Consider the following 26,826-nt stretch of genomic DNA (forward strand, 5'->3'; position numbering starts at 1 on the left):
TGTGTTGTTTTTTCCCAGTCACCTGCTTCAATTGGCTTGCAACAGTTCCTAGGAGGACTCATTTATTTACTTTCCCAGGGACTGCAGTAAGACATGTAAGAGGGCACATACTTTCCTGGGCCCTCTTTTGGGCCCTTCGTGTGGATATGTGGCATTTGCCATCTTCTGGTCATCAAGGACATCCTCTGATTTCCACTTTCCAAAGATCATAGACAGGTATTGCAACAATGTCAGTCACTTTTCTTAAAACCCTGGGGTGGATTCCATCTGGGCCTGTAGGTTTATGTGAGTTTAGCCCTTTCTAGAGGCCAGAAACCAGCCCTTCCTACACTGCTGGTGGGTCAACACATGAGTAGTAGTCATAGCTCTTTCCTCCTGAGATCTGGGTCCAGCTACGCCAGTAAAGACAGGTGAAGAAGGTATTGAGAACCTCTGATTTGACAGTATTATTTGTAAGTAGTTCCCCTGCAATATTTAGTAACGGGCCTGTGTCTTTCTTGTGTTTCTAATTACTGTTCATGTATCTGAAGGACCCTTGTTCTTCTTGACATCTTCAGCCAGTTTCATTTCTTGTGGAGCCTTAACCTTTCTGACTGCATCTCTGCATATCCTAGCAAGGCTCTTGTCCTTAATGAGTATTTGGCTACCTTTCCATAGCTGGTATTCTTCTTTTCCATTTAAGTATACCCAAAAGCTGGTCATTAAACCAGGACGGTCTCTTGTTCTGCCTTCTTCCTTTCCCATTGTCAGGGATGGATGGTTCTTCTGCCTCCAGGACACTGTTCTTGAATAACCTTGAATAATAAGTCATCTTGGTTTGTGAGCGGTAAATAGAGTGGTGTACTGTTCCTAGTCATGTCCAGCATTACTGGCAAGAAGTAGTCTTCAGTACATTCCAAGAACCAGACAGACAACTTGTTCAACACTATGTTATTTTCCAAACGAATGTCCAAGTAATCAAAGTCACCCATGTGGACTGGGTTCTGTGCCTTTTTTTGGGGAATACAGATTAGCGATGCCTTGAAGATATGATGAAGTCGGGAGTTGTCATTTAAGTATGAATAAGTGTGAATTTTTCTGGAAGTAGCTCCATAATCTAAATGGAAAGAGATTGCTTAAAGTGAAGGCTTTCTGATATGCTGAAGTATTAATCTATTTCATTTTCTGAATAGAAGCCCGTTCTCACTTACGTTCATTTTAACATATGATAAGTTTTGCTTCAGAACTGCAAGAAGTTCTGATGAAGCTGAAATCAGACAGGTATATGACACACACTGATTTTGAAAATGATTAGATTTACAAATTTTCCTCAAATAAAAATTTAATGTTCTTAAAATTTTATTTTAAGAAAAGGTTTTCCTGTAACTGTAGGCTGAGGAATATATTGAAAAGGAACAGCTCTTAATATCAAGTCAGATGCTTGTTTTACTTCTACTGTAGCATGTGTGCTGCTCAGTAGAAGAATGGAATTATAAACTGTGCATTCTAAAGATTGAGTTTTGATATTGAAAAGATAGAAAATGATTAACATGACTAATACAAAAACATGATTAACATGACAAAGTCTTAAGTTACAAAAATACCTACTGACTTTAATATATGTCATACCATTTACTTATTGAGCATCTGTTCTTACTTGAGAATGCAGCTTAACTGTTAATGCTTGTTTATGTAGGGCTTTATGAGAATTGGGGAAAAATTACCAATTTATGTAGAGGTGCTTACAAGCAGGAACCTTGGTGTTACTCAGTTTTCTTTCTGCAGTACACCTTGCATAGACACATTTTGTGTGAAAATCATGGGCATGTCTCACATTACCCTTCCAAGATGGACAGATTTTTTTTCTTGACTCTGTAATTTTAATCATGGCTTAAATTCCATAGGTAAGGAAGACTTGATTAAATTTATTGTTACTTCTGCTTTTTATTTGTTTCTTATGGGTACTTTATTGAACAATAATTCTCAGCTACTGATAAAGATTGTGGTAAAAGGATGGATTTACAACTAAAAGCAGCATTTATGGTAAATCTTCCAGCCATTTTACACTCACTGATACATGTTCTAGCACTTAACTAGTTTAGTGTTTGTATATTTTGTCAGAAGTAGTGCATTATGTGGCTCCTACCTGATTAACTTTTTACTTGTAATGTGTTTCTAGCAGCATGCAAATGAAATTAAAAGTTCTATTGAAGGTACAAAAGTGGATTTCTAAACTTGATTCATCAAACCTGTGTAAAAGTATTGAGTACCTAAGAAAAGATGTGCTCCCAAGATTTTACATTTTAAACTGCTCTTTTACATTAATATATTTCTGTGAACAGAACAGATTTGTGGAACTAGCTGCCGTCATTGATTCTCACTTTACTTTTGGTTTTTGTCTGTAAAGAGCAATCTTTCATTCATGCTTTCCATTCAGTTTTTATTGTTTCTGTCAATGAGCTACTTGTCATATTCAATTACTTTTAAGTTTTCTGTAATAGTAAAAAGAATGATCAAGAAACAATATATATCATGTAAAAGTTCGTGTACTGTCAAGAGGAAATACTGAAAATGATCAAATTTTGCAGGGTACAGTTCGTTCTGTACTTTAGGGACATTAGACCCTAGTTTTAATCAGGTGTGCTTATGAAGTATCTGAAGAGAGAGGATTGACAACTAATGTCAGAGAACTAAAAGATGAGTTTAGACCAGCATGGGGCTGACTGGAAGTATGAAACTTACTGCCGCTGAAAACGTTAGCATTAGATCTAAGGAAATTAATGTGTACAGATGGTTCAGCATATTTTCCACAAAATATGGGTGTGTAAGGAGGTAGCATAAGTATTCCACCTGTAGCTGGTATCAAAAAAAAATTATAGAGGTACATGGCTTGTTGCCCAGTGCCATTCATTTGCTAAGTTTGTTTGTATTGTATTTGAATGCTTCTAATGTGCTGGCATATGTGCTTCCAGTGTCCTGATTGCATTCAGTCCTGTTTGTGCTGTAATTCAGATATGTACAGGAAAAAAAGTTTATTTTGTTCAGGTTTTCTTTGTTCTCTTCTCTCTTTAGCCTCATAGATTGCTTTCTGCTAGACTCTGCAGCAGTGAGTCTTACTATGTCTCCTACAGGAGATTTTCTAGCTTCAGCACATGTGGATGATCTTGGAATTTATTTGTGGTGAGTATGTAACATAACTATTTCTGCATAGAACTTCAAGTGGGGAGGAATTCTTATAACATCTTCATGGCAAGTATATGATTGTTCTACAAAGTATCATCTCAAGAGTTTTTTTATATTAGTTTCTAAAAGAGTGAGGTATTCTCCACTGTTGTGATCTATAAATCTTTAAATCTCTCGTTGTTAAGATACTCTGATAATTAAATAGTCTTTTTTTTTACCGTTTCTTATTCTAAAGAATTCCTGGTATGCCATTCCTAAAGTTTTTCCTTGGCTCTTCTCTACTTTTTTTCTGCCCCTTTTAAATGTCAGTGTCATGCAGTGTCACTATCCGAAGGACTAGTTTTCTTCTCCTAGTATACAACGTTGTCTGAGACATCTTGGTAGAATTTGGAGATTATGATTGTTTGTTTATTATTGATAGATCAGCACAGGTATAAAAATTTATTTTAGTTCATTTTTATAGAGATTTAAAACAAATGGCTGGTTAGATCTAGGACTAACGTAACAGACCATTTAATACATTTGTTGTGGTTGTTTTTTCTTCTTTCTTTGGCAGATAGATCTATCTTCTTTGGCTGTAGTTTTACCTGAGAGGTGTTCACTTGTTAGACCTTTCTGTGTTTAAGTAAAAGTGCTTTATTGTGAATAATGGCAAATGTTTTCTTATTTATTCCTAGTTTGTATTGACAGAAAGTCATTGTCAGAATTGCTTGTGTGCAGGTTCCAAATTCAAAGAACATTTGCTAAATGTACTACTCTGAAATTATGTGAAAGCAAGATGTTCATTTATATTTGCATAATATATTGCACATACTAAGTACAAGCAAGTTTTTTAGGTAATTTTGCCATTTCAAATAAATAATACAGAAATTGTCAGTACCTGAAGTAATTTCATTTCATATTGCCATAGTTTCAGACATTTTGACAATGTGTATCATCACATACCATTTTGTGTTTATCTAATAAATAAATTTTCCTCATCTTGAATAGAATCTGGTGAATAGTCAAAGTGCAGTAGTATTAGACTGCAGTAGAATTCTGTCTAAAATGCTTGTTCCCATTCACATGAAACTTGCTTTAAAAGTGGCTGTCTTATTTTCCAGGTCAAACCGTTCTCTGTATTCACTTGTTTCTTTACGGCCCCTTCCAGCAGACTATGAACCTTCTATGGTGACACTCCCTGGCACTTGCCCTCTGCAAGGTAATCTTGAATACATTAAGTTTGATGAATTTCAAATAGAAGACACTTTTCGTTTCCTCGGTGAAAACTTAGTGCGCCTTAACATTCTGTTTCTGAACTTTTCCTATTGTTTCTATAATTTTTGGCATTCTTTGGCATACTCTTTGTATGCTAATATTACTTACTAAAATCTGTTAATGTTTCTACATTCAGACATACATAATTACATTGTGATTATTTCCACTTATTTAAGTAGATTTTGTAGGTAATAAGAGAGCTTGTGCTATTTTCTTGCTTTTTTTAAGCCCAGACTGCTGTTAAGTACCTTCAATTGTGACATCCGTGAGCATTTTGAAATAAATACTACTGCTTGGCAGCAGGAAGGAGGTTGTTGTTTGTTCCCCTTTCCTCCAATGTTTTCGTCTGCATTTATGCCATGGTACTTTGTGCTGTATGTTATCACGCTGGCAACAGGACTGGGTTCAGCTCACATACCACGTTCCTGTGTTGGTTTTCTAGTGTAAAAAAAGGCCTATGCTGGATTTTTAACACATTTAGTAGAAATAGTTGTGTTGAAGGCCTCTAGATGGAGATCTTGTCTGCTAAATTTTGCAGTTCTCCTAAGGCTGAGTATACATACATTTTGGTCTCTGTCAGGAGGAGAGACACACCTAGCTATTGACTGCACAAAAGAGCAACGAACCCCCACTCTCTGTTAAGTGCTTCATTAAGCACATACTTATTTCAGATACTTGAATTAGGAAAATGGGATTTTGCACCAAATTTTTTAATGTTTTAATCTGTGAACTGATTCTGGCTGAACGCTTGAATTCACTTTTTGTCTTCAGCTAGTGTAAGTTTTTTGTTTGGATGCTCAAAGCTTTTGTTTCATTTTCCTTTATGCCTTTAGGCTTTTCTATCACATTGATGTTTTCAGCCATGTAGTACTATGCAAAAAGAAAGTAGAAAGTGAAGGCATTTTCTTGCAGATTTATCTTGTCAGTCTTTAAAATTTTGTCTATCCAGTTCTACATTTTAGCCATAATTGTTCTCAACTTAGTATTTCACTGGGTTGACAAAGTTTGTTTCTGTGGCTTGTCAGCAATTTGTTACACTAGCACCCATATATCTAGCTCCTGTATGCATGCTTAAAACAAAAAGTGAAAGAAACAATTGTGTTTTTATTTTCATTTTTTTAAAGTTAAGTATGTATGTTCATAAAAGATAATCTGTTTTCGAAAGATGTGGATGTGGCAGAAGGTGAAGAAACATGTGATGAAATGGTAGAATATGACTCGCCTGAGCAATTGGGAGAACAGCTGGTGACCCTTTCCTCATTACCTGAATCAAGATGGAAAAACCTCCTCAATCTTGATATTATCAAGGTAATAATATTAGGCACATCATTGTTTATTGTAGTATTCAGATGGTGTTTTTTAAGAAGCGGGTTTAAAAAAAAAAAAAAAAGCTGTTTCTTCTGTGTATAAAACAGTTGTCCTAACTTGGGTATTCAACAATTCTTCCTTCTTAAGAATTTCTTTATTAACTCTTGCCATTATTATTTCCACAATATACAAAATAGCTATCTGTACCAGATATGTCAATGCAGTTTATGCATGCTTCTAAATCTGTTCTAAGTTTTGCCTTCAAACAACTGACAGCCATTCCTATTAACGAAAAAAGAGAGAATTTGAAAAAAATACTAGCATACAGCCAGATGCCTGATACCTGACTTTGACCTATGAGCTGCATTTATCTATTCGCAACACTTGATCGTACTTTTTCTGATACAGTTCAGGATTTTGAAGTAGAAGACTGCAAAAGACTGCTTTTCACAGTTTCTGGGATTTGATGTTGTCCTAAATAATAGCTTCATATTCAGTAGCAAAACATGTTTTTCTATATGTTTACTTTTCAGTTAATCCTAGTAGTATTTGTGAAATTATAAAAATTCATCTCTTTACAAAAAAAATTCACTTGTTCTTGCTATGATTGACTTTATTCAAATATCTAATTAACAGAAAAAAAACAAACCAAGAGAGCCACCAAAAGTTGCCACGTCAGCCCCTTTCTTCATCCCAACAGTTCCTGGTCTTATACCCCGATATGCTGCTCCAGAGCAAGAAAATGATGCACAGGTAAAAACAAGACTCAGTATAATAGTGTTTATCTAGTATATTTTTACAACAAAATCTTAAATAAATTTTTAGTCCTAACAAATCTTGCTAAAGGATTTACAATACTATTTTTAGTGCATCTACATTAATGCTTTCTTTCTTGGAGCCTTTTATCCTGTCAAGAAAATAATCTAATTGAGATGTAAAAATATGTTTGCATATTCATGTATGCTCACTTACTCTTTCATGGACTAGTCAAAGGTGGTAAACATTGGAGTGCTGGCACAGAAGTCTGATTTCTACATTCATCTTGAAGAAGCCCTGAGCACTAACAAATGTAAGTTGAGAAATTTCACTGAAAATTCCACTGTTACTATAAGCTAGTAATATTTTAAGAAGTTTGATTTCTAATGCCAAAATTGTAGCGAGTGAGGGGTAAAATACAGGTACTACAGTAGCAAAAGCAAAAAGAAGGTCTGCTATGTATGAAGCTGAGTAATACATAGATAGGTGATCTTTATCAGAGAAACATTGTTACTCTAGCTTGCTTGCAGCATGGATCCAAGTTCTGGCTAAAAGCTATATATAGAAAGCAGGTAAGGTTATTAAGATATTTCTGCAGATTGGGATGCTCTTGTCCAGAAAAAAAAATGCTCTGTATTATTTGTAATGTAAGAAAGGAAGGGAATGATCTGGTAAGTAATAATCTGGTGGCTCACTGAAACATGAGAAATATCATTTGCCTAATGAGTTCTATTTTCAAAGGCTACTTCACTAGACATTCACCAAATTTACGTTTAGTAATTGTAGTTGCTTTATAATTGCTTTAGGAAGAAGTAGCTGACTTAAATAATCTGTTGGATTTTTTTTGACATTCAGTTCATCTTGAAATTCAGTCACTTAAGGTGCCAATGGGATTGACTGTACCTATTTTTTTCTCTTAAACTGTGCTGCTACAGAATTATTGAAATATGGATTTTTGGAAACAGTTGGCAATATAGCTGACATGGAAACTTAAAGGGACAGCTACTGAAAGCTTTTTTATGAGGCAGTTCTGCTGGGAATTTTTCCTACCCCTTCTTAAACTCTTTTGAGATGAATGGCTTACTCAGATGCACTTGAAACGTGTTGTCTGCATACTTTATTATGGCCATCTCTCACAAGCAAGGTGTGTTTTTTATTCTGTGTTTTTAGTATGTCAATTGACAGTATTCTATTAAGCTGTTTCAGAGCTGCCCAGGGAAGAGTGAAACACAAGGTGAAAATACAAAAACCTAGTCAAGCACCTACTAGCTGGCTGCAACAGGTAGCAAGCACATAGTGGTCCCCTTGGCTGCCCTCAGGCAGTATGTCTGCTGTAAGGCTCGTGTGCTGCAGAGTCTGTGCTGTAATCACAGTCCAGGGAATCTGTTGATTCAGACCTGTGACACTGCTGATGTGTAGCATGGCTCTGTGCTTGCTAGTTTACAGGTGCCTCTTCCAAAGGCAAGTAGGCCATGCATATAAGTAGTAGCATACTAGAAGCCATCCTGGTTTACTGCTGGGATGGAGACAGGGTTTTGCACCACAGAGCAAGGCTGTAAAACATGGGCACCTTTTCCATGATTCCACCTTAAGATGGGCACCTTTTCCATGTTGAATGTGTACCAATTTCATAGCATGTTCCTCATTTTTTTAATCTGTCACAGCACAAAAATTAGTTAATGCATCTTTTTAGTACTGTTAATGTTACAACTGCACTTTAGTGAATGATTTTCAGAGAGATCAAATATTCATGCGTGGAATCAAATCTAAACCACCAAAGAAACACTAGCCAGTGCCTGATACCATTAGTTACAATGATACAGGAGTATAAGAAGCTGCTTCTTAGCAACTTCAGAAACTGAAATATTAATCATAAGACAACATTTAAAATTTTCCTACCAACAGCTATGTTTGCAAACATGTGTTTTCATTGCTGCATTTCTAAAACAGTCAAGTCTCAAAGGTCCAGCAGTATTGTAGAATCATGAGGAAAAACATTTATGAAGACGCATTTGTAAATTTCATGCATTTCTACCAGGAAGGTTTCCCCCTTTTCTCCAGAAAAGCAGGAGGAATTTACTTCATGAGCAATAATTCCCTTAGATGCACCAGATTGTTTGACCTCTCTTTATGTCAGTAGCAGTAAACACTAAAGTTCCTTAGTAAACCTTGTATTTGGTTTGTCTCTTCTAGGATATGTTTTTAGTAACAGCTCAAAATACGAGTTTATACTTTTTTTGACAAAAAAAATACAAAGTGACTGTTATCTTGTTAATACATTAAGACATTGTTCTTGTTAATGTCTTGTTAAGACATTGTGTTCATCTTAAGATGCAGAAATGAAAGAAAAATTAGAAAAATCCAAAGATGTTACTTGTATTTTTCAAGGTGATTTACAAAAAAAAAAAAAAAGGCATTTTCATCATTAGAGATGTATTTCTCTGAGGGCTGTGATGAGAAAGTAAGTTAAATGCAGGGTGGCATTTTGTGGAAAGCAAAAAGTAAAGAAACAGTAGAAATTTGAGCTATTACTTATATATTGCAAAAATTTTGAAGTGCACGTGACAGATTTCAAAGAATCTGTTATACACTTTTATTACTGGTAATGTATTGCTTGATGCTTTAAAACAGATGCAGCTCCACTTAACATGCTGAAAGACTTGGGACCATCTAATATTGAGATAGAACTAAGGAGTTTGGCCCCGGAAGGTGGTGGCTCTGTGGAGGTGATGCTAAGCTTTTTGAGAATGATTGGGATGATGCTGAACAAGAAGTATAACTTTGAACTTGCTCAAGCATACCTTGCGCTATTTTTAAAGGTAAACATGTTCTTTTAAAATTTGATTTTAGTCCTGTATAAAGTGGTCACTGTCCCATAAAACAATGTAAAAGCTGTGCAAAATGTCTGCTTGAAAGAATTACCTTAAATGATTTCTGTTTGGGATGGTTTACAGATGACTTGGAGAGTGCATTGGATAATTTGACAGTTCATCAGGTCACAGTCAAGTAAATAAGTATAATGAAGAGGACTGTGCCATAAATAACTGTATTTGTTACTTAGGATTGTTTTATTATTTGTAACATAACTAACTTGTTAATGGTTGTTAGCTGGTAAATTAAGATTTGTTATATTTTAAGTAACTCGAAGCACGATGGCTTTGCATGTCAATGGACTGCCATTCTTCTGTTAACTGTTAAGCTTCATAGAACTAATAAAGTTAATTGTAGATGTGTGGAAATTAGAAAGTTATTGTGATAAAATGCAACAGCAGTTACTCTTAAAGTGGTTCTGTAGAAGATTTAAACCTTTCTGATACTCTGCTGTATGAAATTGTGCGAAAGCAATTACTTTCAGTTTAGGAGAGTTGTTATGAACATTCAGACATATGATGTTATTTAACTGAGAATATCTCAGCAGAATTAGTGCAGGGATTGATTTTATGCCAGACAAATAGGAGTTTATTCTTGGTCTTTTTTTTCCGTTGGGTTTAAATGGAATGCATGGGGCTTTCTCCACAAGAACAAGTAGTGCAGATCAATAGGAGTAGGTCTGTAGAGTAAAACACTTTGGGATGAGGTAATGATGATGAATTTTATGCCTGTTTGTTACTAGTCTGTTTACTATTGGTCTTGTTCCATGGACTGGATATAATTAATAGTTGAGTAGGTGGTAGAATTCATCTTTCTGTTCAGTTTTGTATTAAAGAAATTCAGTGCATGTGTTAGGGACAGCTATGGGCCTTACAAACGTACTCCCAATGTGAACTATAGCAGAATAATATAAATTCACCCTGAGTTATGTGCACGCCAATATCTTTTGCTGTGGATTGGACAGAAAACAGCTCTGAGCTTAGCGAGACTTCTAGATTTATGCTGTAGTTGGGAAAATAACTATTCCATCCATTAATAATATGGTAAATAATATACTGGCTTTCTACAGGATTGAAATACAGCTTCTCTTTTTGCTTTACCAAGATTACTATTTTATTATATAAAGAAAGATACCATCTCCCCATATCAGTAGAATACTCCAACAGCATTCTTCTTGAATTATGCAACACCGATAATTAAAATAGTAATTCTGGTTGATCTCAGGGCATCTGTTTCATCTTTCTAGCCTGAAAATTAATTTGTGATGCAGGTTTTGGAAAGAGTAGGAAGTTACTCTCTATGGAAGCGTATGATTAAGATAGATTCAGCAGCAGCAGTACAACTAGTAAAGCAGTAAAATATTTAAGATATTTTGCTGCCTTAGCCACCTAATACATATATGGGTGGAAAATAGCTTCTGAAAGACTAGCAAAACAGAGTCAGGATTAAATGGAAGGAGTTAAAGGGAGAAGTATCCTTCATTTACTCAGGACTTTCCTGAAAGCACAGTATTGCAATTGAATGAAGAAGCTGATACTCTGAATGTGGATCGTCTGTATATGTTTCACTAACTGCTTTTTTTCTATTATTATTATTTTTAGTTACATCTTAAGATTGTCTCATCAGAGCCAAGCCTACTGCAAGAAGTATCCAGATTGTCAACTCAACTTGAAGAAACCTGGATTCATTTGCGAACTCTGTTCAATCAGAGTTTGTGTGTCTTAACATACATGAAAAGTGCTTTACTGTAAATTATTTAAGAGTTTTGACAATATAAAAATCCCCTCAGAAAAATAGTACAACTTATTGCCAAAAATACTGGATTACAAGAATTATACTGGGAATTCTGATGCTGTATTTTATTCATCTGTTTATGGCAAAGTATTTTAGAACATGCATAACTGAATATTTTGTTCAGTTCAGGCAAAAAGTAGTATGTGCCACTTAAATAGGCGTGTTGCATTCGTTTCTGTTATCAATGAACGAACGGTTGGAAGACCGTAGATAAGGTAACTAGTTATGTTTTCATGACCAAAAATGTAAATCAGAAAGAAGAAATACAAATAAAAACTGGGAGTGTATTTTCTGTACAGGAGACCAAAACTTCTATTGTGCTTAGTAAATCAGTATTGTCGATGCAAAAATAAAAAGTAACTGAATTACTAACAAATTCTTAACGTTGGTTTAAGTTAGCAGAGGAATAAAAAAATTTGTATACCTCTAAAATCAGAGTGGTTTTTGTATAAAGTTTGTAAAAGTTCTTCTCATGTTGGCAAACTACGTTCACTGTTTTGCTTCAGACACTTACTTCTGACACCAGGGATTTCTAGCTGCACTGCAAATAATGGAAGTTCAAAAAAAAACCTTTTTTTTTTAATAACAAGTTTCTTAGTATAATTTTGTAGGCTGAATTTCTGATGAAATTAGGATTATTTTCTTAAGACTGAAAATTACAGAAATAAAAGCTTAGACTTTTGAGAAATATTTTATGAGTCAGATTTTATGAATTGGTATGTAGGTTTGAAATGATGGTATTTGGGAAGAGTTTGGGAACTTCTGAGAGAGATATCTTGAACTTTGCTGCTCAAGAATACTGCCTACTGATAAAGACCCTTGCTGTTATTTCATGTGCTCCAGCTTAGAGACATAGTATAACATGCAATTTTTATGAGAGTACTTGAAAGATGGATTCATTGCATTTGACATGAACCCATCTGACTGAAATGATCATGTAGTTTCGTTCTTCTATGTACGTGATTATTTTTTTTATGCCATCCCATTTTGGATCTTTTTAGTCATGCATCCTGGAACAAATTATCTGCAAACATGTAAATGCAGTTTGGAGTTGTTCTGCGTTGTTCTGACAATTCCTTAACCGTAACTCATATTTCTCTTTTCAACATTTAATATGGAATTTTATAGACTGGCATTTTAGCCAGTTAGGGTTGAAAATACAGAGTCAGAGGGAGTGATGGACACCTGAGCTTTTTTATGAAGCATATTGCTAAAATTTAAAATCTTTTTTTTTTTTAACATAGAATGATTGGTGTCTGATGATGCGCTTCTGAAGAACCTGTTACTTCCAATTTTTTTGAATGGATCTGAGGCATACCCAAATCCCTCAAATTTCAGGGTAGTAAGTAATGGTAAACCTGTGAGCTTATAGGTGTGCTGCTGTTAACTATTTGATTTAGGAGACCTTAAAGAATAATTTTTTGAAGTTACTTATGTGAACCAAGCTGTTAGAATATACAAAGGAGGGAGGATGTACAGTAGTTAAACATCTTCCTCAGTGGCTGAAGGAACAGCGGAAAAAACTTTCCTCCTGGATAAGAGTAAAGCTCTGTCAAGTGTCCTGTCTCCAGCTGGAACAAGGAATAGATGCAAACAGGTCCTGTATAAAAGGTCCTGTATAAAAGTGGTCCCTTTTCAAGCACATTACACCAGCTTTCAGCGGTGAGCTATTTGGATACTTCCTGACCCAGCTGTGTTCTAACAATTGTGTTTAATCGTCTGTGACAGACCTGTTTGTTCTCTGCGAGTTCATCTAATCTCTTTTAGAACCTAGTTATACTCCATAATATCCTGTTGTAATGGGACCTACAGTTTAATTAGATACTAAAGGAAAATAATGTAGTTCTGTTTGAATACTCCTGACCTGCTACCTTCTAATGTGTGTCCATCCTTGTTCTTGCAGAACTAATATGAGAAATACTAATGGTGCTCCAGTCTCTACGTGCTTCACTGTCTGTCAGCCATAAAGCAGTTGTGAAATTATATTTCATTTTACTGTGTCTGCACGTTCTTTTTCACTGACATACATTTGTTTCAGCACGTTTAAAACTGTATGTACAAGATCTGTGTCCAAAACTTTTAAGATTTATAGGGAGACGTAACGTGTGGGTTTGTTTGTTTTGTTTTTGTTGGACTACCTGAAGGAGTCAGGGAAGAGAAAACACTTTTTTTTTTTTTTGCCAAACAGGCCATTCTTCTGAAAGCAGAACCAGCAAACTCAGCACTGCTGACATAACATTTGCAGTCTGGATGATCTCATCAGATGTGTTAATACAGTTTATGTCATACACGGATGAATTTTAAGTCTAACTTAAACACTTCAGTCATTTCTTACAGAAAATACTCTTTAGCTGTTTGTCATACCCAACATCCTTTATTCATTTTTTTTTCAACATTCCTACTCATGACTGCTATTTCAGCAGTGTTTGACTTTTCTTCTATAAGCTGATTCTAGTCTCCATTTTCACCATGGTTTGCTTTTTCAGTTTTTCATGATGGCTGTTCCACCCACCAACTCCTGTGTGCAGCAACCTTGTCAAGTTCGATCTCAGAAGTTACTCCAAGTCTAACTGTTGTGATTTCAAGACTGTTTGGTACTCATGGAGGTGTTGACGCCAGACTACAGTTAGTTAGACCTCATTCCCTGAACTTGTTGCTGGATTCTAACTCCAAACAGTGAAGATTGCTTTTCTCTGAGTCATAATCTTCACTTTTCTTTTTTTCAAAATCTTTACTTTCTTTTTTCTTTCAAGCAAAAATGGAGGTATTATGAGGAAAAATGTGGAAATGTGAAAATTAATTGATGCAAATATTAACATGTTGTTCTGTGGCCAGCACAGACACTGACTTGAAGCATTTGAGCACAGTGTATTTCAAATTTGTTAACTCTTTCTTCAAAAGAATATTAGGAAAGGCCACAAGTCTGCAGATTATTGTAACACAAGTGGTGGTGTCCCAGAGTGTGGAAAATGCTAATTTGCGTTCTGTGAAGTAGAAAAGCCAAAGTATTTGTTGGCATGTTGAAATCTGGTGGTGAGCTGTGCTGAAGGAGTTTAGCATTGATTAAAGATCACCAAAATGTAAGTAGCTTTTCCTTCTGAACGCTGACATCAGCAGATGTTTTCTGGTTACCAAGTGTTAGCCCATCAGCCTTTTAAGCACAATGCCTCTTGTAAAAATAGTGCTTATTAAGAATTATCTGATGAAATATGATTTGTTTTTAAAAATCATTTCCCTTTTTAGAGATGAGGAATCCAATCAGAGCCTTACCTTATGTCAGTGCAAGGAGTCTGCTTGACTTTTTTAATGGGTTTGCAGTGTGTGTTAGAGGAGAATAAACTGTAATCTTTATGTGTCCTTAGTACCTGTGCTTTTCTGTTTGTGAAACAGTGATAAATTATGGAAAGAGAAATGAAGGTCAGAATGCTAAGCTCCTTTTTACTGGGGTTTTACATGCTTCCCAGGAGGATGAGTGAGTTCCCTGATGCTGTGGAGCACATCATGCAGCTTTGCTTGTTAGTGCCAGTCTCTGGAAGAATTTTCCTCACTGATGTGTGCACTGCTGGTTCACAGAAGTCTGTGTGACTAAGTGGAGGTGCATACTATTGCTCTTACTATCCAGCGGGTTAGAGAACTGATGAGCTGACTCCATGAGACATGTAGGATACTAGTGTTAAGTGTATGCTAGTCAAGAAAAGTGGAGGATGTGGGGAACTATAGGTTGACCAAGCTTAATTTAGTCTCCAAAACAATCATGAAGCAAGTGCTGTGTGTGTTTTTGGAGTCCATCTCCAGATACACCAAGGACAAGATGATGAAGAACAGACAGAGGAGATTCACAAGGCAGAATCATGCTTGACCAAGCTGCTTGCTTTTTAGGATCAAATGGCTGGTTAGATGTACAAAGGAAGAGCTGTGAATTTAATAATAAAATTCAGTGCAAGTAGAACAGCAGTTAATTGCTTAGTATTCTGTTATTAAACATTGCAAATTGGTAGCATTCTAGTCAATAGGTATGCTGTCACTGAAGATTTTGCAAATTTTAGTACTTGCTCACTGCATTCTGTGCCATGTACCTTTTATGCTGTTAGCTGGCATATGGGTGATAGAGGTTCTGCAGGATAGAGTTGAATTGCTTGTGCAGTAACTCAGTATAATCAGCATTAAAGAAATTAATTTAGTCATGTTCTAATTATGACTAAAGCATTATTTTGTTAAATATCCCATAGCAAAGAAGCTCAATAAATTAAGATGCAGCAATGTTGGATAATGCTACTGGCATTTGAGAGATTTGCAATGAGGCATAGAAGAATTAGACTGCCAAACAATTTGAAAGTATTTCAAGTGAACGTCTGATAAGAAAAATGGTTCTAAAATTGGTGGGTGCCACAATACATTTGACAGTTTTACGGGCTCTTGCCTTTTACCCCTAGAAGTTTCATTGTCATGAATTACCACCAGATTATATCCCCTGCTGCAACTGCAGACCTTTCTTTGTTTTTTAATAGCCTCTACAGCTTGAGTGTTTCATTGCCATTTGGTAACATAGCTTCTGCTTGAGCAAAGACCTGTTTCCCAGTGTATGAGGTCTGGGAAAGACATACCTTGAGAGATCCAGCAACCCTGTTAAGAGCGGCTGTAATAGCATGTAACCAGCTGAGAAAGAGACAGAGTGCTGCTGTCTTAGGGGAAAAAGTACTGTGTGGGGGAATGTATTTCCTGAGCAAGACTGCTGCTTAGGCTTGGAGACAGTAGGAATCTCAAATTAGTAAAAGAAACAGACTGAGATCTCTTTTCAGGAACTGGGGGTTTACTGCAATTAAATCTCTCTCCTTAGCAAGGAAAAAGCCCAAGGCACTGTAAAGAACCTGCGTAGTCAGAAGTGAGAACCATCGTCAGCACTCAGGAGGAGGTTGCACCCTGGTATAGTGGTACTTGGCCCAGGAGAGGGTGTCCTTTCCAGTGATCCGCTTTGCAGCATCTCCCAGTCATCTGACAGCAGCAGAGCAGATAACCTAAATACCATAGCAGAAGGAGTTATGACAAAAAAACTGCTTGGAAGAGAGGAACACAGGGACTGTTCTTTCTACACTGAAGAAACAGGAGAGAGTGAAGTAAATGGTAAATCCTGCAGGGAAGCAAGGGGCTGTTTATTGAAAGCATGTGGTGGGTAGAGATGGGCATCCATATTTTCCTCCTGTTCCTTGGCTAATAGTGGGAGCATTGTGGTTGAGCTGTAGGAGCCCTCCTTTCCTCACTGCAAGGTGGCTGCCAGATTTTGTCTTTAGGCCTTGCATAGCTTGCATGGGCAAGTCTGCTAGTACAGGGTCCCAGAATCCAAAAGTGGCTCCAGGTGGCTAATGTTAAACACTGAGGGTATCGCCTGCTTGACAACATTTCTTTGTTGCACGCAAGTTGCAAGATGCCTCGTGGCTGTCCTTAGGGGACCAGGTGGGAATGATTTCCTGGTAAAGAGGGGAGCCAAAGCTAGAATTCAGTCTGTCACGGAACTGTAGCTGTTTTTATATAAATTGGGATTTGTGCCTGTCTACTGCGGTTGCCAATGTCAAGATCTTAAAAGGTGACAGGAAAAAAATGATGTAGTGGGCAATTATAAAGATATTTTTGAAGCATTTACTTCATAAAAATTATGTGGAAATTTTTCAAAATGTATTTTTTTTTTGCCAACAGAAACCTATTGGTGAGATACTCTAAATGTTTCCAAGGATTGTTAAGACCTGAACAGATTGACTCTACAAAACAGAAGCGTAATGTAAGATGTCAAATTTATTTTTTTCACTAGAATATCCATTTTTATGAGCCTGGAAAATTTGTTAACCTACTTTACAAATATTTGATTATGTTAATCTACCTTATAAAGGAAGACAATACTGAACAGTTGATATGAAAAGAAAAATGGATGAAATGTTAGAAGTAAAACAATGAAGTAACCTTTAACTCTAAGGGATGAATATACTGAAAATACTACATGTCAATGAAAACTTAACCATGTTAGATTCTCTGTTCTTTGGTCTAGGCATATGAGAATATTTCTTAACTGAGCCCAGCGCCTGATAGCTTTAGAATAAATCTTGGTTACATCATACATGTATAAGACTATTTCACTGAGACTGGGGAGGTGCTGTTCTGTCACATGCCCTTTGCTTTCATATTTAAAGGAATTTTCAAACAGAACCACAGCACAGCTCAGATACACATTTTCTCAGCTTATGTATCAACTTCATGGCCTTGTTGGTTGATATGCAATTCAACCATGTGTCATGAGCTCCTAGATAAGCCTGGTCAGCCTAATGTGAAACAAAGGATTTAGAAAATTTTCTGGTTTCACATGTTGCAGTGACTTTGGCCATCGGATGAAAATGGTTCAGAAATGAATCTAACTTCATTTGAAATAATTAGTGAGAGATGTAGGCTGCTATTTTGGAATTGGAATGTCTATGTTCAGCTGAGCACTGGCAGTAGAGAAGGAAACAAACCCAAACCTTGCTGGTAGAGTATTCTGGGTTCAACCAACAAGGAAGTGGTTACACCAGCCCATCTGTAGTACAGCTCTGTTTGTTACTCCAGATTTGTTGTTTTCCTGATTTAATTACTGTTTGAAGTACCTGTTACAGACCTAAAAGGAATGCTGTGATCTAGGTAAATATTAAGCTGTGTTAGCTCTGTGCTTTTAATAACTGACAGCCCTAAGTGAACTATCAATTAAGATAACAGATTCCTGTTCATCAGAGATATATACAGTGAATCTGTAACCACTGACAAGAGAAAGGCTTCTATGCTACAATACAGTCTGCTGTAAAAAAAACAGGAAAGAAAATTACTTTTTCATAATAAGCTTTGTGTCTTTCATAAGTATTAAACTAACTAGGTATCAGAAATAAGTACAAGTAGGAAAAGATAAGTGAAAACAGATTTAAAATCTAATAAAATACAACATTTTGTGCCTAAGAGAATTGTATAATTTTCCTTCATTTCTCTTCCAATCAGCTTTTACTTTTTTTTTTTCCCAAAAGACACTGTCAAAATCATCTTCTTTCTTAACCATACTGTGATCCTCCCCAAACCAGAAAAACAAAGGTTTCCTAGCATTGACTGATGAAATTTCAAATTATTTCTTCCAATCCTGTCTCAGTTTTGGTGAAATTGTTCTTACGGTATTCACACTACTGTTTCCATTTACAGAAATTTTCAGGCCTGAATATAACACTGTAGGCACATCTGGTCAGTTCAGCCTTTTCTAATCTGCATTCCATATTTCTAAACAAGATTCTCCCTTTAGATTGCTAGTTATGTCTTGCTCTTTTCACTGAAAGGGAGGGTGTCTTTCTAAAATGATGGGATTGTTCTTCAGATAGTACTAAAATAAAGGAAAAATCTTATTTGTTCCATTAATCTCTTTAATTCTCACTCTAGCATTCAAATTGTAACAATTATCCTTTGTCACAGTCTGCTTCTGTTCGTGTTAGAGACTAACTTGAAAGGCATTTGCTTCTTTTCCATTGTTGCTTTGTTAGCAACCACCTTATGAAGAGCTAATTCTCAGTCTAAGAAGCACCCACTCATTTCTTAATGTTGGTAATAATTTCCACTTGCTGAATGGGAGGTCCTTTCATCCTACAATTTAAAGCACTTTGCTTGACAGTGACCCACAAATTTAGCTTGACAGTGACCCACAAATGTAGGTAAGTTTTATCAGAACTGAGTTACATGTAGGAAAATGGACAGTGTAATATGGTACCATGTAGAAATAGCTGTATGTTGTCATGTAAGAGTGTTGCCTAGAGATCAGGGAGTTGTACAATTAAATGGGGTTGACACTTACGGCTTCCACGCATCAGTAGTTTGGTGCTAGCTTGCTGTCTTTTACTTTCTTCATCATGTAATCTTGATGAATCCATTGTTTCTTGCTGAATGCCTGCTAATAAGTCAGCAGAATGACTGGAAACGTTACAGAGGAATTCCAGCTCTTGGCCTCTTGCCCTGCCACTCAGTTCACTTTTCCTCTGTGCCCAGTCTTTTTAAGACAGAAGGTGCAAAGATGATCAAGCTTTATGTACTGATGATAAGCTGGATATGAGCAAACGCCAGCTTTAAGTTTCCATGTTGCAGTCTCCTGTTTTGAGATCTGACCAATCGTGTTTTTGCAGAGATCACCGCTCAAGCATTACCTAGGAGTTCTAGTAGTTTAGCCTATCATCTCCATCTCTGGCAGAAGCCTTCTGCGCACACCTGTATTAGCTCCAAATAGCACTTCTAGGTTTACAAGGAAAATAAAGTAATATGTCATCATTATGCAAAGTAAGTTACCCGCACAGTCAAATGCTTACAGCTTCATTGTACTTTAATTCAAGCCAATTTGTTTCTAACAAGAATAAAAGAATATTAAATCATTAAATCTGGCTTCTAGTAAGATCATTTGGTGTAACAGAGTTCATATTCACAGGTGAGTAGATAGCAACTTCTGGGTTTGATTCTACCCAGAAACGAAATAGTTGAGGAATTGTTCCATGAATTTAGAACACTTTGGTCATTTGAGCCATTGTGTATTCATGTTAATTCTGACAAAACTAGCCTCATGTTTTTAAAAGCTATCCCCTCTCTTTTTACATTTCGCCTGTGAAGACTACTATCTGGATAGCCAAAGTGATAGTAAAGAATATGTCCTTTTCCCTCAGCCATTTCACTCGTTTTTGATATAATCAAAGGATGTCTGCAATAGAACAATGAGGTCAAAGAACTGATCATGAAGCACAAGCTTTGCATTTACTTCGCTTCCTGTTCTATAAGGCAGAAGTATGGTATATGTGTATACAGCTATACATCTATATGGTAGTAAAATTTTAAATTGCCCTGATATTTGCTTCAGAGCACCCAAGTCCTATCCCTGACGTTTATACAATGAAGGGTTGTAAATATACATGGGGGTGCAACAGAAAGACTAGATAACAGGTTTTTGTCATATATCTGACTATTCGTTCAGGCTTTTCGTTATCTGTGGAGCTACTAGTGTAATACCAGTGCAATACCTTATTAAAGTGGCCTACTATTTTCTCCAAGTTTCTGGTTTAGTTGCATGTAGCTTCAATCATACATGTACCACATGGCATCAAAAACACCACATCAGACTTCTTTGCAACTCCTAAGCTGTAGTGAGGCACCACATGGAGCTCCAAACTTGGTAGGCTTCAGGATAGGTACAAAAACAATCAGTAACTAACTAATTAGTTGTACAAATGCCTCAGGAATGCACACGTGGTAGGAGGTTTTCTTGGGCAAAGTTCTTCTGTGCTGTGATGAAAAAAAGATTATTTATGAAAATAACTTACGGGAAATGTCAAGTCATTAAGATCATATTTTATCTAACCTACTGTATAAATTCTGCTTTAAGCTGAACTAAAAAATGTGAAACTTGAAAGTAATAGTAAGAATGTCTATGATAAATCTGACCAAAGCAGATATTGGGTAGGGGTTGTGATGATCCAAGTACTCTTTGCTCTCTTTCACATTGAAGAGTTAGCTGGCAGCTGGTGAAGCATGCTTAGCCATGGACTGTTATCTCATGTGCATGTATGACCCGGTGTTTAACACTTAAACAGGTGGAAATATCACTGAGAATATGAGTAGTTTATTGTGTTCTCTCTTCTACATATATATTTAAATGTTTATCTTATTTTAATGACATCACTCACAGTATCTGAGAGCGCAGTAACTTCTCTGGGACTCTGTAAAAAATTATAAAAAGCATATTGAATGTTAATGTTCAGGTTCTGTGAAGTAAATGCTGCTAATTGATAAATTAAATATGACATTTATTATGCTGGTTTCTGTGCTGATCCAGAGCTAATGGAAATTATGGAGTATGTCATGTATTTGTTCCCATTAAGGGTGCTTGTTCTCAGTAGGACTTCAGACTGCTCGTCTGATCTTTTTGTTTGTTTAGGGGTTTAAGCTGCCTAAAGTCTTTCTAATTGCCATGATGAGTTCCACTTTAGTAAAGACAAATATACTAAGCAGGGATCACAATAAGGAGCAATGTTGCAAGAAAGTAAAAACTTGCTGTTAAGACTGAGATTGTAGAAAAAGCAGCATTTTCTTGTGTTGCATGCAAAACTAGAACAGAAAATTGTAAGCTCTGTTCTCAGGTCTGTCACCATCTCTCAGCGACTATAAATAAATCAGTATTGTATTCTTTAGTTCTTTCATTAGTGAAGCAACACTCAGTGTGTTACTGTTACCAGGAATTCAAGGGAAATTTTCAAGAAATAAGCAAAACAAAGTGACACTCTAGAAGGGAACATCGTGCTCAATATGCAAGTAATACTCTGGCACCTAAAGGCTGTGGTCTGTTCTGTGCCAGGGTATCGTATTGTGCTTCTACATGTCTTCCTAGAGCAGTTGCATTTAGCTTTCACAAAATCCTTCCAGTAGTTGGCCTCTCATAATAGTCAGAATGATTAAGTAATTTGGATGCTTTCCAAGGTTCTTTCCCAATAACCTAGATCGTTTCAGATTGAGTGTGTTGTGGAGAAAAACATTTGCCAGGAATTTCTGTTACAGGAACTGGTAGAAACGTCGCTGGACCCGACTCAAACCAGAGAAACATATGATTTGCTATAAATTTATATTGGCGGCTTTTGATCATAAATGTCAAATTTAGGTGTATTAAAATTCTTGAACTATTTTATGTTCAACCCTTTGCATTATGGACAGTGAAATTATCTCTTGGTAGGGTAAACTAAAGATGTGTGATAGCAGGTGGCTGCAAGGCTGCCATCCCAAGCATGTGGGCAGAACATGAAAGAATATTGAAATTCTGCACAGATGTAACAAGGGAACGAAGGTCTACTGAATGGGGGAGTTGTCTTGTAATGGTAAGAGTGTGAGGGTTGTGGGCATGGGCTGTGAAGGGACTCAGAGGCACAAACAAGTCATTTTTTGATTTGAACTAGAGGAGTCACATAAACAAAACAACAGTTTGGGAGGCAAATTATTTTATCAGCACCATTTTGTGTAAGGCTAAATCGCAGATGTTAAAGTCCAGGATCAGAACTTGAACTCATTGAGATATGAATAGTTTTAGTTATGTGGATAGGTGGGAAAAAATATATTAAAAAATACTGAGAGGAATCTGCAAGACTTAGACACAGCCTGCTTTGTGGCCAGGAATATCGGGGTCGCACTTGTAATCCATATGGCAGGCAGATGTGTTGGCAGTGTTGAAAGAAAGTATCTGCAATTAAGGCTGGACTGAAAGTGTTTTGGTCGGTAGAAATCAGATATTAAAAGTTGCACCCAGTTCCTAAGCCAGCTGCCAAAATGACTGCCACAAGCTCCATTCCTTCCTCTTGACACACAAGGTGGTGGGTAGCTCTCCAGCGTCCACACCCGCCCTGAAGTTCCTTGGCCATACAATAATAGCTTGCTCTCACCGTACCCATTTCCCCTTCACACCTGGAACTTCTGATGGTTCAGACAAGTTCTCGTTGTATGTTTGCCACAGCACTGAATCACTGTGCAGCTTTCCCACCTTTGGTTCATCCAGTCCAGGAGAGCCTCAGGGGCCAAAGTGACTCACTTTGTGGAGGTGTGGCCAGTCTGTTCAGGACCAACTTCTTAGGCTTAAAAAAAGTCCAGACATTCTTCCACTGTTGTAAGCATCATTATTATTTAAGACTGATATTTTTGTGGCCTTTTCTAGCTATGTAAAAGGAATGGATTACCTTGCAAAAGCTAATGACTTCACTGTTGCTGAGCTACTGACTGCATCAGAAAAGGAATGTTTGAAGTAGCCTATAGTGGAATGGGAGGTCAGGCACCATGTGTGATAGTGAATGCACAAAAACTACTCACTCATGAGGGTGATGGTAAAAAGTGACATATTGGTAGCAATAGCAGAAGGAAGTCTATAGCTCTTGAACAGAATATGTGGTCTTAACAGCTCACTTCCTCTTTGGATACCTAAACCAAGTCAATAGGAGGAATGCTGTTCATTTCTATATGTGACATGGAAGTGACAGACAGAGAAGAGGTGGATGCATCTCCTGAGTGAAAGCTCCTGAGATTTATAAAGCACTTAAGATTTATAAAACAAATATTAAATTCCTTCTTTCTTTTTCCCCACATTCTTAATTTCAAAATAACACCATTTTCATTTTTCTTCCCTAAATATCATTTGCAACTACAAAGATATTTTTTTCTTTACTTTTGTAAAGTCATATGTCACCCATAGTCAATATGTGTACCCATAGTCAATGATGGGTATGGATTTTTAATAATGCTTTGTGTGCTGTCTGCAATGTGTTAGCTGCTTCTTGTTATATAGTCATAGATAAAAGTTGTCTAGGATTTGTTTTTTAATTGGGGGAGAGCTGCACCCATATAAAATCTTTGCATCCCAAACAAAGGGAACCTAACCAGCTAAAAAGATTTCCAACCATATTAACTCATTCTGGTTTATGTGTTTTCCTTTTTTAAGACAGAAAACATTTTCACCATACCTCAAGCTCTTAAATATTGTTTGTATATGTCACATGGTTAATTATTTGACCCCTGTTGGGAACAAAACTCCCTGCCAGCTAACACTGTTACGAAAGGTGTATCTGTTCTATCTATGATAGCAATGATGCATGCACTAAATGCAGGTGTTGAAGTTTTCTAGGAGTTAAGCAGGTTTGAGATACAAAAATCTAAATACTCTGAAGATAGCAAGATTTTAGTGATAAACCTTGTGGGATAAATTGAACAGGAAGTTCCAGAAAGGGGAGAGAAAAAAAAAAAAGAGCATGTTGATAGAATTTAACTGGTGGTACCCTCGCTACACTGCCAGCACGCAACAGCTATTTTTGACCTAACATTTAATGAGAAAATGAGATAACACTTGAAGATAATTTTGTAACTCGCACACATTCTTTAGTATCCTTCTGCTTTCATGTAAAAGGTTGCATTCAGATTGTAAAATTCTTGGATATACTCTAGGCAGTTTAAGAAAGAGGAAACGGGGGCAAGGGAGGTGGGGAACCTGGAGCAGCCTCTGGAAATTGCCAAAGTCAGAGAGGCCCAGGAAGAGAGCAGCAGGGGTGTAGAGATTTGGTCTGTGGTAGTTGCCTTTTTTTTTTTTTCCCCTCAAAGGGAGGTCCCCAATGAGCTGATCTCCCTGTCCCTGCCCTGCAGAGCTTGGCAGCAGCCCTAGGGCCAGTCTTCAGCTCCAGCCTCCATGCTCCGCGTGGAAGAAGTCCTCCTTCCCATCACCCGAACCTCCTGCCGCTTGGCTGCCCTTCCTTCCCAGCTGGCATTTGGCCCCTTTTCGTTCCTGTGTCAAGGCAGGCATGCTGGTCAGCCCCTCCAGCAGGTTGGTGTGCCGGGCCAGTCACACTGCGCTTGTCTTTCTGAGCTGCATTGCCCCCCTTCTGATGCAGGAGGAGCAAGGGCAGCAACTAGAACTGGTTTTCCTTCAATTACAATTATCTGTAACTCCTTCCTCTTCAGCCAGTTTTCACTTTGTAACCATTTAGTCCATTGCCTTCTAAATTAAAATGCAGCTGGAGTGGCTCACACAGTATGCCACATCACTGCAACATCTGCCTGCAAAGGAAAATAATTGCTTTGTGTCGATGTGCTGAAGGCACCGCACTATATTTGGCACCATTGCCCAGGACTCCCCTTTTTCAATATTTCATTATATTCAATATTTCAATATATTCAATATATTTCAATATATTCAATAAAACAACCTAGCTTCACAGGCAGTTTGCTATTTGTCAGCGGGTTATTCTTTTCATGGAAAGATTGAACCTGCCTGTACTTCAGGTATGTGAACTACGCATGATTGCTCACAGATGTATTTCTATTTATTAGACTACTGCAAAGTAATTAAATCTTATAGCGGAGAATACCTATCCAGCAAAAGTCTAATAAGTTGAAGAGACAACCCCTGAAGTCTTTGCTGAAATTTATATGAGCTCCTGCTGCTGCTTTCCTGCTTTCCTGTTTAGGGGCTGCATTGCTTCCATTTAAAATCAACGTGTTTAAGAATTAAGTATACATACATGATTGTGGCAGGACACTGTAATATGTATAGGTGCCTTAGGCAGAGGGACTTTTTTTTTCCTTGGTGTCTGGTTGTTTGTTTTAAATGTATGCATATTTGATCTTTTGCCCACCTTTTTACCTAAGAAAATTTGACAGAGACTACTTATGGGTAGCATTTCCTGTAGTTTGCTACAAAAGTTTGCAGTTTGTGTAGCTTCTGTTATAAAGAATCTGCATTTTTAGGAAGCTAATGAGGGAGGCTATATAATCCAGTGGCATGGAGCTAAATCTGTTCTTCTAACATCCGAATTTTGCTATTGGTTGCACTGGGTGCCAGGACTTAAGTTTGTATTCACCGATCCAATGATTCACCAATGAGTCTCTGATTTTGTTCAGCAAGACATATATACGTGCTTAAGTTTCACTAAAATCAATGACATGAGTTGAAGTCCGTTATTTATGTCTTGCAAAATAAAGTTGTTAAATCTTAGAAAGACAGCCTGTTTTCTAGGATTAGTATGTAGTGGACTGGAACATTAAAAGGGAACCCGCCTTGTTCTCGGTGTGGTACATGCTAGTTAGGCACCTATAATCAACTGGAAGCAATTGAAGCATCTGACTTCCTGTTCCTGCATTAGGAACTTTAAAGAATCATTTCTGAAAAGAATGGATCATGTTGTGGTCACCAGTGACTAGAGGGGAGGGGATGTGATGGTAGTGCAGGGGCACACAGAGTACCATGTAATGGGTCATGATCCAAACTCATCCAAAATGTCATTTCAGCAGATCAGTACAGTCTTTTGTGCTGTCTGACCAAACTGAAAGCAGGTAGGCTTGGTGGCAAGAGCTGCTCGTGTCACCTGTATTTATGAAACGATGCATGGTTTGTGTGGATACCATATATAAGTGCAATTCTACCGTGAGTCTATTGCAACAAAAATTCCACTGATGTGAGTGGGACCACACATTCAACCTCTTAGCTGCATGTCTGCCTCTAATTTGTCACAAGCACACATCAAATAGGGTGTCTATGAAGCATTCTTTATCTCAGTTCTGTTCTGTATTGTTAGTCTGGCTATCAAAACTTGGTTCTGTCTCTCTCTTTTTGCTTTCTGATGTTACTACTATTTCTTTCCGGATTCAGTAAAGTAGAAAAAATACTTTTTGCTGAGGGAGTGATTCTTAGATTCAGTTAGAAAAAAAGGGTTTTAACTCTGAAAATCTATTAATAGTTTAGTGTCAGTGATACAACTTTTATATTTAAAAATATTTATGTCTTGCTGACTAGAATTCTAGAGGAAAAATATTTATTTTAAATGAAGATATTACCTCAGTCTCCACTGCTCTCCTCTCCGCTCCTCTCCTCTCCTCTCCTTTTTGTTTTTATTTTCTTTTTAAATTGAGAACAAAGTTTGGACTGAAGTTGTCAGTTTTTGCAAAGATATAATAGCAATACTAGAGTTCTACAGAAAAGTGCCATTTCAGGTATATAAACTGTCAGATTGCTCTGTAAAAATACTATGTTTATTAACTGAATTGCTGAGTATTTACCAATCTAACAGTACAAGGAGAAGATTAGATTCTTTAAAAAATATATGTATATATAAACACAATGTGCACTTTTAAAGC

The 26,826-nt window shown here is 36.9% G+C and overlaps 1 protein-coding gene across 1 annotated transcript in view; it reads left to right on the top strand.

Annotated features, from left to right (window-relative positions):
* Positions 1-11,580, top strand: part of WDR36 (WD repeat domain 36) — a 32,550-nt gene extending 20,970 nt beyond the window's left edge. The window contains exons 17-23 of the mRNA XM_066988074.1: positions 3,052-3,159; positions 4,266-4,363; positions 5,585-5,727; positions 6,364-6,480; positions 6,715-6,796; positions 9,115-9,302; positions 10,956-11,580. Coding sequence (XP_066844175.1) covers positions 3,052-3,159; positions 4,266-4,363; positions 5,585-5,727; positions 6,364-6,480; positions 6,715-6,796; positions 9,115-9,302; positions 10,956-11,105 — 886 coding nt within the window. The 3' untranslated portion in view covers positions 11,106-11,580. The remainder of the gene's footprint in view (positions 1-3,051; positions 3,160-4,265; positions 4,364-5,584; positions 5,728-6,363; positions 6,481-6,714; positions 6,797-9,114; positions 9,303-10,955) is intronic.
* The last annotated feature ends 15,246 nt before the right edge of the window (positions 11,581-26,826 follow it).

The sequence above is a fragment of the Anser cygnoides genome, chromosome Z (genome assembly GCF_040182565.1).
Source record: "Anser cygnoides isolate HZ-2024a breed goose chromosome Z, Taihu_goose_T2T_genome, whole genome shotgun sequence".
NCBI lineage: Eukaryota > Metazoa > Chordata > Aves > Anseriformes > Anatidae > Anser > Anser cygnoides.